The sequence below is a fragment of the Condylura cristata genome, unplaced genomic scaffold (assembly GCF_000260355.1).
Source record: "Condylura cristata isolate star-nosed mole 26May11 unplaced genomic scaffold, ConCri1.0 scaffold00040, whole genome shotgun sequence".
NCBI lineage: Eukaryota > Metazoa > Chordata > Mammalia > Eulipotyphla > Talpidae > Condylura > Condylura cristata.
The window spans coordinates 8,506,815-8,520,656 of NW_004567141.1; the positions used below are offsets into that span (position 1 = coordinate 8,506,815).

A 13,842-nucleotide genomic window follows, 5' to 3' on the forward strand; every position below is an offset into this window, starting at 1 on the left:
TTTTTTTTGGTTCCTGAGTAATATTCCAATGTGTATATATACCACATCTTTTTAATCCAGTCATCCACTTTTGGGCATTTGGGCTCTTTCCATGTATTTCCAATTGTAAATAAAGTAGCAATAAACATGGGGGTGCACTTTTTGAATCAGTGTTTTTGTGTCTTTGGGTAGATACCTAGGAGAGGGATTACTGGGTTGTAGGGAAGCTCCATGTTTAGCAGTTTGAGGAACCTCCAAATAGTTTTCCATAGTTGTTGTACTAGTTTGCATTCCCACCAGCAGTGCAGGAGAGTTCCTTTTTCTGCACATTCTCACCAACATATGTTGCTAGTTGTTTTAAGATGTGCAATTCTCGCTGGTGTGAGGTGGTATCTCATTTTGGTTTTAATTTGCATCTCCCTATGACAGTGATGTTGAACCTTTTTTCATATGCTTGTTGGCCATCTGCATTTCCTCTTTTGAAGTGTCTTTTCTGCTCTTCTGCCCATTTTCTGATGGAGTTGTTTATGTTATTTTTGCTGAGTTTCATCATTTCTATGTATATCTTTATGATCAATCCTTTATCGCTAGTTTTGTGTGAGAAAATTTTTTCCCAATCAGTGGGATGTCTGTTTGTTTTTTGTAATGTCTCTTTTGCTGTATAGAAGCTCTTTTAACTTGATGTAGTCCCATCCATTTATCTTTGCCTTCACTATCGTGGCATTGGGTGCTGTATCTTTAAAGATGTCGCTGAAGTGTATGTCTTGTAGTGTTTGGCCCATCTTTGCTTCCAGGTATTTTATGGTTTCTATTCTTATGTCTAGGTCTTTAATCCATTTTGAGTTGATTTTGTGTATGGTGCGAGGTAGTGGTCTAGTTTCATTTTTTTGCATGTAGCTTCCCAGTTTTCCCAGCACCATTTGCTGAACAAATTTTCTTTGTTCCATTGCATCTTCTTTGCTCCTTTGTCAAAGATTAGCTGCCCATAAACCGGTGGGTTTATATCTGGATTTTCTATTCGAATCCATTGGTCTGTGTGTCCAGTACAGTGCAGTTTTGATTATTATGGCTTTGTAGTATAGCTTGAAGTTTGGGATTGTGATGTCTCCATTCTGTTTTTTCTTAATCATGAAAGTTTTGGCTATTCGAGGTCTTTATTTGTTCCACATGAATCTCATCAATATTTGTTCTATTTATTTGAAGAATGTCATTGAGACTTTTATTGGGATGGCGTTAAATCTGTCTATCACTTTTGGTAGGATGGCATTTTGATGATGTTAATTCTCCCTATCCATGAGTATGGGATGTCTTTCCATTTCATGGTGTCTTCTTGTAATTCTTTTAACAGTGTTTTGTAATTTTCTTTGTATAGGTCTTTTACCTCTTTTGTTAGGTTGATTCCCACACATTTGGTTCTTTTTGTTTTAATTGAAAAGGGGATTTTAAAAAAAATTTCTGCTTCTTCTGATTGGTTGTTTGTGTATAGGAAGGTCTCTGACTTTTGTGTGTTGATTTTATATCCTACTACTTTGCTAAACTGGTTGATGATTTTGATTAGTTTCTCTGTGGAGTTTTTAGGGTTTCCCATGTAAATTAATATATTGTCTGCAAATAAGGACAGTTTTACTTCTTCTTTCCCTATTTGGATTACTTGTATGTCTTTTTCCTGTCTTATTGCTCTGGGTAGAACTTACAATGAATTACATAGTTTTTTAAGTGCACTAATCAAGGGGATCAGAACTCCACCTTCTAAAAAGAAACCAGTATTTTTTGGGTAATTTAATAAGAACAGAGGTCTCAAATGCTGCTTCTGGAATGCTGGAAGAGCACATCCAAGAGTATAAAATGTTCTTGCTGCTTTTGAAATCAATGCCCTGACATAGGCATTGTAGTAGTAACAACCAGGCACAGAGTGGGTATGGTAGCCAGGTTGCCAGGAAGCTCCCAGCCCCAGCAAATGTCTCGACTTTTTGGTCTTTCTCTAACAGTCTCTCTAGCCTCCTGCCACACAGCCTGAGTGCAACCACCCTGAATATCCTGGGCTCCTAGGCACAAGTGTGCCTACTTGCACAATCCCACATTACATGCCAGGTGTCCACTGTGACTCTTGCATGCCCAAGCGGTGCTCCAACGCCTCCTCTATTCAAGGCTGAGGGTGACAGTCATAGAGGCCAAGGGAGGGAGGGAGCCTGAGCATCATTTACCCCACAGGCATATTGTTTGAAACTTGGGTATCTCATCAAGTTGTAACAGGGTGGTCCCCAGGAAAAGGGGAGGTTCCAGGTTCCCTACCCCACCCAAGGGAGGGGAGAAGAGGAATCTGAAGAGGAGACTGAAGAGGAAGGAAGCAGAATGGAGAGCCAGAAAATGACTTGAGGAAAGCACAGGGAGCAGAGAGACATATGAAGAAACTGTGCTTGCTTCTTCTTGGTGCTGGACTGGGTGACACAGATGTGGGTGAGAGACCCTTGTGGAGGAGGTTAACTATGGCAGCATTTATCTTGATTTTGATTTTTCTTTTTTCCTCTCAGACTTGTCTGGCCATTTCTGTCCCTGCGGGATAGTGCTTTAGGCTTGTGGAGGTTTTCAGGCCTTGCTTTAGACCAATCCCTTTTGGGTAGACTTTTACCCACGATAGAAGGGCAAACTTTGGGTGTTTGATTTAGAAAACATATTGTCTTTTCTATATTGCACACTAATTGGATTAAGTGTCCTTTCCATTAAAGTTTATATATGTTTTGTCTTGATGCGGCTAATGGCAGAACCTGTTTAGAGCAGGCAGGTTTGGTGGGTTCAGCCATGTCTCTCTGTCCCTACCCTGTAACAAAGTCACATGATGGTGACTTCAGACTTCCATTCCTCTAATGTCTTTGCAGTTGGGACTAGCAACCCATTCACTTTGCTCCCTTCAATCTGTGTCCCACTCACATGCAGCAAGTGTTCCTTTTCAAACAGTTCCAGTGGCTCTTGGTGAAGCCCTTTACTGGCCTTGGGTGCACTTGGAGTTAATACCCTTACCCGGAAAGAGACCCTTTCAAGATAGTCCTTGCTTACTTTTGGGACCCAATCTGGATCACCGTGTGCTCCTTTCCTTTGAGGGTTTTTCCAGTTTTTTTTAAACAGGTCAAAACTTGTCCAGAACTTGCTTTTGCTGGCATCTGCCCTTAATATGCTCCTGGGGCGCTGTCCAACACAGCCTTATCGTAAATTTACTATCTATCTCCACCAGGCCCAAAGTGGATCAGGCCGGGGCGGTCTGACAGGTCATGGACATCATCTCAGCTTCTAGCAGAGCTGTTGTAAATCATGAACGTCAGACATATATATGCACAGTGGGTGGCCCTGGGAGGCACCTCCAACTCAGACCTCCACTTGGGAAATGCACATAATGGTGCCTACTTAGTCTGAGCAGAACTAAACGGGAACCCCGTTCGGTAGAACAGAGCAGGGAGTGCCCACGAGGTGCAACTCAAGGCAGGATCCCGCGACCCTCTCTCGTGAGAGCACCCTGTGGCGTTCAGGGTCCGCAGACCCAGGGGAGGGGAGACAGGGTGGAAGTCGCTGGGTGCTAGTGTTAGGGCAAAAACGGGTTGTGGGGTTGAGGCACTGAGATCGCGCGTGGGCCGGGCCCCAAGCCCAGCGGCCTCAGGTAAGAGTAAGTGGAGCCACACAAGCCTTGGCCGAGCTCCAGGTGGTCGGTAGCCCGCAGCCCCCAGGAGAGGCCAGGGTGCTCACTGGCTGGCTCTTGGTAGAAAGGGGGTTACAGGCGGGGCGAGGGTGGGGATCGCCTATCGCTCCAGGTCGGCCAGGAGAGCAGACAATAGTGGAAGGGATAGGAATCCGGCAACTTCACAACAACAGGGAGCCAGGGAGCACCAGACAGTCCCTATTGGAAACGGCCCAGCGCCATTCCCCTCCCCCACCTCGGCGGGTAAAATGAGAGAACGGTTTGAAGGAAGACGCATGCGCAGGAAACTAAATTATAAACCGCTGAGGCTCAAAGTTCAATCACCGCGGGCAGGCGCAGGCGCAAAAGAGCCCGGGAGGGTGGTTTATGGGGGAGGAGGGGACATTGAGCCCCAAACGCATGCGTATAATAACTTGCTGGGTGGAGGTGGGCAGGTTTATGAAATTACGCATGCGCCCAAGCTCTCTGTGACGCAAGAGGGCGGTGCGGGTGCCGGGCTGCGCGTGCGCAGAGCTTGTTCAAAGGGCCTTATTTAGGTTGCGCAGGCGCCTGCTGTTCATTTCTTCTCAGCCACGCTGAAGTCTTGTGTGTAGGTGAGTGTTTGTTGTTCCCCGTTTTCCGCCCAACGACCCCCTTGGGTGCTAATTTTTCGAGGATTGCTTGCCCCCGAGCCGCCGGAGAGTCTCGGGAGGTCTTGGCAAGGTGGGGACAGGCGATGGGAGCCAGGCGGTGTTCGTGGAGTCGAGGCGGGGCGCCGAGGCCTGCAGGCCGCGCCGACTCTATTGTGTGAGATGTTGGAGGAGGCGGAGCGGAAGCGGCCGCCGCCATTTCCTTGTCTCCATGCTGGCGCTAGGCTGTGTTGCCCCTGGTTTGGGCCACCGGTGGGGGGTGCCCTGAGCGGCTTCTGGGGCTTCATTCACTGGACACTGGGCGTTGGGTGTTGACGAATTACCTGGGGTTGAGGCATTCGCCCAATTTTGGTTTTTACTGAGGCGCCGCAGGGCGCCGCGAGGTTGGAGCTGTAGTGTACAAGAACGTTTCTCGGGATCTGAGCCCCATTCCCGCCTTGCAGTTTGTTTCGACGCCAGGACCGACTAGGTGACGATGATGTTGGGCACCGAAGGCGGAGAGGGATTCGTGGTGAAGGTCCGGGGCTTGCCTTGGTCTTGCTCGGCAGACGAAGTGCAGCGCTTTTTTTCTGGTGAGTTTGAAGCGGAGGCGGGAGCTGGAGTTTGCGGCCGGGGCTGCGGTGCGGGCTTGCGGGCAGCGAGGCCGCCGGGGCGGGGCTCGCTGGGGCGCCCCCTTGTGGGGCGCGGGCGGCATCATCCCTGCAAGGCTGCTCGCGCCGCTGGCCGCTGTTACGCAATGGAAATTGCGATGCGAAAGTCCCGCCCGCCCCCTGGCCTACTCAGGGGGAGGCAGTGCGGTCTCTCTGGCGGATACTTTGTTTCTACCTACCTTTTAGCGCTAACCCTTTATAGATTTTTTTTTTTTGAAAGGGTAAGCGGGGATGTTTGGGACTTTTCCCATCAATCTTGAGAAACTGCTGAGTAGCTGGGCAAATAACAGCAATACTTGCAAACTTAAAAGTGTAAACTTCCAATTTGATGTTTCCTTGAGAAAGGGACATTCTGCCTCGTGAAAGTTAAAATGTTACTTCTTAATTTCAGACAATTTTCCTAATCAAGATTTGGTAATTGAAGAGTTCTTGCTCATCTAATTCTTGATCTGGCTCACTTTACAGTTGAGGACACTGAAACCCAGGGAAGTTTTTTTTTTTTTTTTGCCTATGTAGCTTTTTCCAGTACCGTGTGTAGGTCTCCTGAGTAATTTCTGCCAAAATATCCTTGTTTTCATCATTAGTGTAAGATTAGATTGGAAGATACACTTAGGAGGAATGTACAGATTGTGGCTATGGTACTGACATACTGTCTGAACTGAGTGTTGGTAAAGGGAAACGACCTGTAAACAAGACTCATACACTCAGCCACTTTGCAGTGGGCAAGACTGAGTTTGGCTTCAGCTGTGCAACTTGGAGCATTTAGCTTGGTAACATTGATCCCCTTCCAGGTGAGTAATAGTCCTGCGATTTAGATTTGAAGGAGAAATTGTAATGTTGGGGCTAGACCCAAACTTTGTAACTAAATACCTTTCCGAAGTTGTAAAGTCAGTGTCCAGATTTAGCAATTTGACGAGAAACTTAACAGGCATTTGGGTAGTATGGACTTGGACATAACATAATTAACACTACTTTGAAGGATTTTCTTGATGGATTGGAAATAATCTTAAGTAGTTCAGTGTGGTTGCTTTTGAGGATAACTGGTTAACTGCTGGGAAAAACAAGTATCATACCTAGTGTTGGTTTAACACTATGGTCATTCTAGGCTTTGGAAAAGCTCCACTCTGTAGTGGGGCATGAATAGGCATTTCTTCTGTGTCACCCAGAGGTGGTTTTACATTTTAAATTCAGTATTAAACGATTGTTCTCTTTCCAGACTGCAAAATTCAAAATGGGGCTCAAGGTATTCGTTTCATCTACACCAGAGAAGGCAGACCGAGTGGCGAGGCTTTTGTTGAACTTGAATCAGAAGATGAAGTCAAATTGGCCCTGAAAAAAGACAGAGAGACTATGGGACACAGATATGTTGAAGGTTTGATTTACGTTGCCCTAGTAACAGTAAATAAAACATTAAACATATAGATCTTACCCCTTCTGAATTTTAGGTATTTGACCGCATGGAAAGGGTCATCTAAGGGAGTTTATGGCAGCTCTTCCTAGATTATCTAAAGACCCAGGATGTCTGAACTTGACTCTCACTTTCCAAAATTGACTAATTCTAAGCACCTCTTACAGTATTCAAGTCAAACAACGTTGAAATGGATTGGGTGTTGAAGCATACTGGTCCAAATAGTCCTGACACGGCCAATGATGGCTTTGTACGGCTTAGAGGACTCCCCTTTGGATGTAGCAAGGAAGAAATTGTTCAGTTCTTTTCAGGTATGTAGTCGTGTTTGTTGCTGAGCAGTGAGTTCTGGTTAGCTAATGTCAATGTTTAATAGGCATTAAAATTGAGTAGCTTAGATAATTTCAACAGTTTTGTGAGTATTTACAGATGAATTGTTTTCTTCTTCCTGGAGACCTTCAAATAATTTAAGCCCATCTTAAAGGTGGAAATTAAGTTCTTCCAAAATGCTAACTTTGCCTATATTTAGTATTGTAGTTCAGTTTTAGATCTTTGAGGATTGTCCTCAACAACTTAACTACTTGCCCCACAGTGCTGTCAGAAAAGTACTTCCAAGTTAAAGGTAAGACCCCTTTAGATCAGTATGAGTTAGGGTGTTGTAATTTATGGCAAGTGTCTTGTGTTTGAAGAGACACCAGAAATGTCTTAGGATCTTACTTATTATTGTGCATAAAATTATGCAAGGAAGTAGTTTAGTGAGGGAATTATATACTGAAAGACAGTATTGATATAGCTGGAATATTTTATTCTCAGTATCTGAGATACAGAAAATGTTTTGAAATTGTTTTGGGCCTAAAGTATTTGAATGTTTTTATGCTGAAGAGCTGATTGGTAAAATTGCATGTTTTTAGCATAATATTACATTTTGTATTTTACATACTATTAATATTTGTGATAACCTGGTAAGAGCAAACAAGAAATCCTTTCATGGCTTAGAGTATAGTATGTATTGATTAACTAGTAAGATATGTATCAGGTCCTAATATTTTGTAAGAATTTTTGAGATCAAGTTTTGTTTTGATTGTTTAAATTGGTGAGAATTGAATGCTATCTGTCAACGTTAAATATGAACATAATTTCATATCTTCTAGGAAAGTGCTTTAAGCCCTTTTTGTAAGCTTGGGAAATGTATCCACGGAAAGGATTTTTCATAGACGGAATTTCCAGAAGTGAATCAAACTACTGTTAGAGCATAAGAGTGCATGATTTTGTGTTGTGTAGAACAGTTTGTTGAAAGTTTAGATTGTATGTTTGTCAATTATATCACTTAAGCAATGTTTAAATTTGTATATAATGTTTAAATGTGTAAACTTAATTTTAATTTGAAGTTCCACTAACTTAAACATTTGAAATATAAGATGAGGTAAAAGGTGTTTTGATTTTTAGTAAACTTGTTATATTTAATGCTTGAAACGTTAAAATTTTTTTGTGTAATTCTCAAATTAATTTGCATAGATAAGTGTTCATATTTGTTGAATTCTTAATGCATCCTGTGTTCAGGTTTTTCCTTATATACTGTGCCATTGGGTGTGTTAAGAATTGAGTAGTATTTTGTTGATAATGGAACTTCTTATTTCTACAATGCATATTTAAAGAGTACTTGTTGAAAGCATACCGTTCACCTAAAGTTAAAGTTCTGGTTTATTTAAAGCTTTAAGAAGAATCATTTCTGGGCTTGTGATGTTAATATTGCCCCCCTACTGGGGTTATTTGTCCTTGGGTTGAAGGGTTGGAAATCGTGCCAAATGGGATAACATTGCCGGTGGACTTCCAGGGGAGGAGTACGGGGGAGGCCTTCGTGCAGTTTGCTTCACAGGAAATAGCTGAAAAGGCTCTAAAGAAACACAAGGAAAGAATAGGGCACAGGTGGGGATGGATGGTTGGTTGGATTTGTCACTTTTCTTATGGTAAAAAATTAAATCCATATTCTCTCTGCTTAAAGGGAATTTGTCTTATTTTTTAGTCTCAATTGTTGCTTTGTCAGTTTTAAAGCTTTTTCCTACTCAGTCCCATATTAACTGCATTCCAAATACAGTGTAGATTTTGAAATTGTCCCATTGAGTTAATTTGGTCTCCTACAGCTTTCTATAAACTTCAAATTAACCTTAGTCAATGGAGTTGAGAGACTATGGCTTTAAAAAAAGTTAATGCAAACCTGGCTTTAGCTGTAATAACACCCACCTAGTAAATTAATATTACCATAAGAAAATGTGATACTTTCTGATCTTGTTTTTAAAGTTGAAATGCAACAAACTTTTTCTTGCTGTATAAATATTCTGCATATGTATTAATAAGCATAGCTTTCAAGAAATTGTCACAAAAGGTTTTATTCTCTTTGCTTGTGACTATTTTCCATTGAAGCATGCGCTTACCCTATGCTGATTCCTACTAAAAGCATAGGCTGGGGTATTGGCGAGAGGAAATGTGTAGTGTGGGCTAGACTGTTGGTGGAGGCTGGCTTTTTAGCTCACTTGCTATACATGCTGCCAATGGATTTTAAGACAACAATGTTGAAAGTTGAGTGGAATTCTTTTCCCTCCTAAAACATGTATTTACAACAGTACTCCTCTACCCCTAAGGTTGGGCACTCTGCCTCAGAGGAGTGAGTTTTTTCCTATAAAGTTTTAAAATTGAGTGTATTTCTGGTCATTGCCTATGCAAATATAAGAAATCTGGCTTTTAAATAATAGTCAGTTTCATGGCTATGACCATATTGTTTTCTTGTGTATCTAAATGCCTGTATGAAATGAACTAATGGTTTTTCTCCCCTCCCTACTCCCTTTCCTCATGAACAATGCTTTAGGTATATCGAAATCTTTAAGAGCAGTCGTGCTGAAGTTAGAACTCACTATGATCCACCACGGAAGCTTATGGCCATGCAGCGGCCAGGTCCCTATGACAGACCTGGGGCTGGCAGAGGATATAACAGCATTGGCAGAGGAGCTGGCTTTGAAAGGATGAGACGTGGTGCTTATGGTGGAGGTATGTGAGGATTTTTCAGGGGTCAACAAAAAACAGCTTCTTTGTTCATTTGATTGACACTATACTATCCTGTCTTTCAGGTTATGGAGGCTATGATGATTATAATGGCTATAATGATGGCTATGGATTTGGGTCAGATAGATTTGGAAGAGGTAAGGTAAGAATATGATTTCTCAGCTGAAGAGTACTTACACTCTTGTCCATCTAGACCTCAATTACTGTTTTTCAGGAATGTCTGACCATAGATACGGAGATGGTGGGTCTACTTTCCAGAGCACAACAGGACACTGTGTACACATGCGAGGATTACCTTACAGAGCTACTGAGAATGACATTTATAATGTAAGTGTAACATGAGGTCCACAAGTTGGCTGTTGGCCTGTGGCAGTCAAAACTAAGTGAAAGCAGAATGTTAGGAATTTTTGTTTTTGGTAAAATCAGAAAGTTGACTGACATTCTCTGAAATGCCTTGTACTTTAGTTTTTTTCACCACTCAACCCTGTGAGAGTACATATTGAAATTGGTCCTGACGGCAGAGTAACCGGTGAGGCAGATGTTGAGTTTGCAACTCACGAAGATGCTGTGGCAGCTATGTCAAAAGACAAAGCTAATATGCGTAAGTGATTTCTCTGTCTTAAGGCTCTGTCTGAGGTGGTTGAGTGAAATTTACTGGGGGAATGGTAGATAGAAGTTCTCTGACAGGTAATTTTGGGATGCGTTAAGCTTCGTTACAAGATTGAAAGGGGGCTTTTGTGACAAGTAGGCTAGAAGTATGTGCTTAGTGTGCTAATGAAAGGAATGTACTTTAAATGAATGTTTGAAACCATGTAAAGTAAATCATTAGAAATTTTGTTTTACCTGAGTATTTGAAATTCACAGATCTGCTTGTTAAAGAACTTACTGTTTTCTCTCACCAACAAATATTTCCCAACTTTTTTTTCTCTCATTTCAGAACACAGATATGTAGAACTCTTCTTGAATTCTACAGCAGGAGCAAGCGGTGGTGCTTACGGTAGCCAAATGCTAGGAGGCATGGGTTTGTGTAAATATCACTTTAGTGTCTTTTTTTAAGCTAACCTTGTATGCCTTTTCTCTCATTTCAGAACACAGATATGTAGAACTCTTCTTGAATTCTACAGCAGGAGCAAGCGGTGGTGCTTATGGTAGCCAAATGATGGGAGGCATGGGCTTGTGTAAATATCGTTAGTTTTTTTAAAAACCAAAACATATCTATATAAGTCAATTAAATAAGTTATTTTCTAGTTAATGTTTAGCATAATGTAAGCACAGAAGTTTTGAGTTTTGTATGTTGCTTAAATCTTGTTTATATAAATTGCTTAGCAAAATCTATGTAGCTTTATGGATTTTGGGGGGATTATAAACACTTGTTTAATGTATAAATCTTAAAAGTTAATACTTGGTGGAAAAGCACAGGATGGTCAAAGTGGTCATAATTAGGTAATCACTGATACCTGTGTATTGCCATAACAATGCATAAAATTATGGGTGATAACCCCCATTAAATCCAATTCAGTGGTTTCATAAAATTGTCACAAAAACCTGTACTTTATGGAAATACGTGGACTTAGTCCTGCTGATGTGTATGCTGTTGACCATTTGGATTATGTTGGACTAGCTCACATGGTGGATAGAATAGTCTGGTTATAGATGGTAGAAGGGGGTTGGTAGAGGGTTATAGAGTAAGAGTATATAAGAAAAAGACTGGAAATTATAGGTTTAGAAGTACAAGCCCGGTACCACCAGGTACCACACTACTTAGAGGATAAGGTTCTAATGATACCTTAACTTAACAGCAAACCAGTCCAGTTATGGTGGCCCAGCCAGCCAGCAGCTGAGTGGTGGTTATGGAGGCGGCTATGGTGGCCAGAGCAGCATGAGTGGATATGGTAAGTTATTTTTTAATTACTGTTTTTCAGATAAGTTAGGCAGATTTCATTAGTTGGGAATACGCAGGCTCCTTTTTGATGAAATTGGGTCATTAAATGTATGCTTTTGATCCTAATGTTAAGCTGTTCTTATTAGCATAATTTTCAGAAACAATCATTGGGGAGGGGGATATAGTCTGTAAATAATAGTCATTTTTGCAACTTGGAATAATGTAGAGCCAGAAAATATCTGCCTTCATTTATTAAAAGTTAACTTTATCTGTCTTTTGGTTATTAGCATTAAATCGATTTTAGGTGGAAGTAGTTTAAATTGATTGGTGGTTGGGTTCAGACCGTATTTATTAGTCAGTTAACCTAGGATTGGTTTTGTTTTTTTTTTTCAATTGGTCTAAAGAATGGTGATTTTGGTATTATAGTCTTACCCTACAAAATCCTTTTGCAGACCAAGTTTTACAGGAAAACTCCAGTGATTTTCAATCAAACATTGCATAGGTAAATATTTTCTCAAAAAATATAATTTAAATTCCCAATAGCACATACTGATGTTGTAATGACAATATTTCTATAGCAATGGCTCTCACTTAACTCCATGAAAGCTGCCATTTTGGGCACAGTGAGTTTCCTTTACTCCAACTTTGTTGTCTCACTTAATGCCCACCATGAATAGGAAAAGCACGAGACTGCCCCTATGCTCCCTATTCATCATGCCATTCAATGGACACATTATGAATGTTTATGGTAAATTTTTTAAAAATGCCTGTTTAGCTTAAAAAATGAAGTAATTTTGCAATTTTTGAAAAACACTAGTTTTCCTTTAAACTTAATTTTCCATGTTGATCCTGAAGCATCCAATTAAATGGTAGCACAAGAGTCTGGCAAGTTGGTGGTACTGCAGAGAAAAGGGGTTAATTGAGACTTGTTTGGAGTCGGGATCCCCCTTTCCCAAACATGCTTCTCGACATGTGGACAGCAGCCACTCCTATACTTTTTAAACTTTTCTCTTGGAATGCTAAATATTTTATTTGCCTGACAAAGCTGATACTCTCCTAACTTTGCAAATTGATGTCTTTGCAGGCAGCCAAGGAGCAGTGAACAGCAGCTACTACAGTAGCGGAAGCCGAGCATCTATGGGAGTGAACGGAATGGGAGGGATGTCTAGCATGTCCAGTATGAGTGGTGGATGGGGAATGTAATTGATCCTGATCACTGACTCTTGGTCAACATTTTTTAAAGAAAAAAGTTTAACAGTTTTGCAGTACAAACTTGTGACTTGCGCTTATTCTAAGTGGAAATCTGGATTGTTTCGAAGACTTAAAAGTTCAGTATTTTTGAACACAACGGTCACCCAGAATGTAACAACAAATTTGAGTGTGAACAATACTGTTAAACAATTTTCAGCTTTTCTCAAGTTAGTTATACTGTAGGATGTACTTAAGCAGTAAGTGTATTTAGGTTAAAACAGTTGAATTATGTTAAATGTTGCTCTTACACAATATTATATTGAACACTGTTTGGATGCATGTTGAAAGACATGCTTTTTTTGTAAAACTCACGATAGGAGCTGTGTCTACAATTAAAAGTGAAACATTTGGCATGTTTGTTAATTCTAGTTTCATTTAATAACCTCTAAGGCACGTAAGTTTAAGCTTTTCTTTTTCTTTTTTTTTTTTAAGTTAATGGGGAAAATCTGAGACAAAATACCAATCCATAGGGATTTTGGTCTTGGTGTTTGTATGAAATTTTGAGGCCTTGATTTAAATCTTTTCATTGTATTGTGATTTCATTTTTAGGTGTATTGCGCTAAGTGAAACTTGTCAAATAAATCTTCCTTTTAAAAACTGCACTTTGTCTTGTCTGTGCTTCAGTGTCATGTGGACTGTTTCTTGGTGCTCTGTTCCTGCCTGGGGCGTAGGTGACTGTTGGCCCATGGCCCACGTCTCTGGCTGTGGCAGAGAGGCTCGGCAGTTGAGGCTGCTGTGTAGATGTCTTCAGACTTCTCTTCCCTACAGTGCAACTGAAGGTAAAATGTTGTGGGGCCCTTGTGGAAGGCCTGTTGGGCCTGGCTGCGCAGAACCTGTGTCACCTGCCTTTGACTTGCTAAACTTGCACTGGAGGGAGAGGTGCACGAGCCCTCAATGCATGTCTGCATGTCCTGTGGCATGCCAATGTGAGGTCAGGACTGCTTTGGGAACTGCCCTTCCTGGTATGCCTTTCCTAGAATTTTGCTTAATAATGCCTTGGGAGCTTGCTCAGAAGACGGCTTCATTGCTAAGCCTCAGGTGCCACTTAAATAACCCCATTCACTGTACAGTAAAAACAAAGACGGGTAGTCTGGAACTGGAGTGACATGTTAAATCTTAATACAGAAAAAGCCATGGATTTGTCATCCTGCAAGGGCCGTGCTAATCTGTGTTAAATATTTTAGTGTATATGTGCTGAGTTAGATTTCAAAAGATGTAATTCCAGAAACCCTTTCTGTGGGTTCGGAAACTGGTTCTGGTCTCAAGTTAGCTTGGAATTAGAATTGGAGGAGTGGATAATC

The 13,842-nt window shown here is 41.3% G+C and overlaps 1 protein-coding gene across 5 annotated transcripts; it reads left to right on the forward strand.

Moving 5' to 3' along the window:
- Positions 1 to 4,173: 4,173 nt before the first annotated feature.
- HNRNPH1 (heterogeneous nuclear ribonucleoprotein H1 (H)) lies at positions 4,174 to 13,140 on the forward strand. 5 transcript variants are annotated; one of them, XM_004693884.2, is made up of 14 exons: positions 4,174 to 4,260; positions 4,740 to 4,868; positions 6,163 to 6,318; positions 6,522 to 6,665; positions 8,139 to 8,277; positions 9,215 to 9,393; positions 9,474 to 9,545; positions 9,602 to 9,735; positions 9,874 to 10,009; positions 10,346 to 10,405; positions 10,497 to 10,586; positions 11,208 to 11,300; positions 11,743 to 11,792; positions 12,375 to 12,461. In XM_004693884.2, exons 2-13 carry the CDS (start codon positions 4,772 to 4,774, stop codon positions 11,790 to 11,792), a joined length of 1,350 nt encoding a protein of 449 aa, XP_004693941.1. In that variant the 5' UTR covers positions 4,174 to 4,260; positions 4,740 to 4,771; the 3' UTR covers positions 12,375 to 12,461. The 5 variants fall into 5 exon arrangements, with proteins under 5 accessions (XP_004693941.1, XP_012588760.1, XP_012588763.1 ...); XM_012733306.1 differs by lacking the exon at positions 11,743 to 11,792 and having other exon boundaries at positions 12,375 to 13,140; XM_012733309.1 differs by lacking the exon at positions 10,497 to 10,586 and having other exon boundaries at positions 10,346 to 10,435.
- Positions 13,141 to 13,842: the final 702 nt, after the last annotated feature.

What these genes read in the sequence shown, in the direction of transcription:
- HNRNPH1 (XM_012733306.1), top strand. Translation starts at nt 4,772, where the DNA reads ATGATGTTGGGCACCGAAGGCGGAGAGGGATTCGTGGTGAAGGTCCGG. An exon ending in AGTGCAGCGCTTTTTTTCTG is followed by an intron (nt 4,869 to 6,162) that starts GTGAGTTTGAAG and finishes TTCTCTTTCCAG; the next exon opens with ACTGCAAAATTCAAAATGGG. An exon ending in AAGGAAAGAATAGGGCACAG is followed by an intron (nt 8,278 to 9,214) that starts GTGGGGATGGAT and finishes ACAATGCTTTAG; the next exon opens with GTATATCGAAATCTTTAAGA.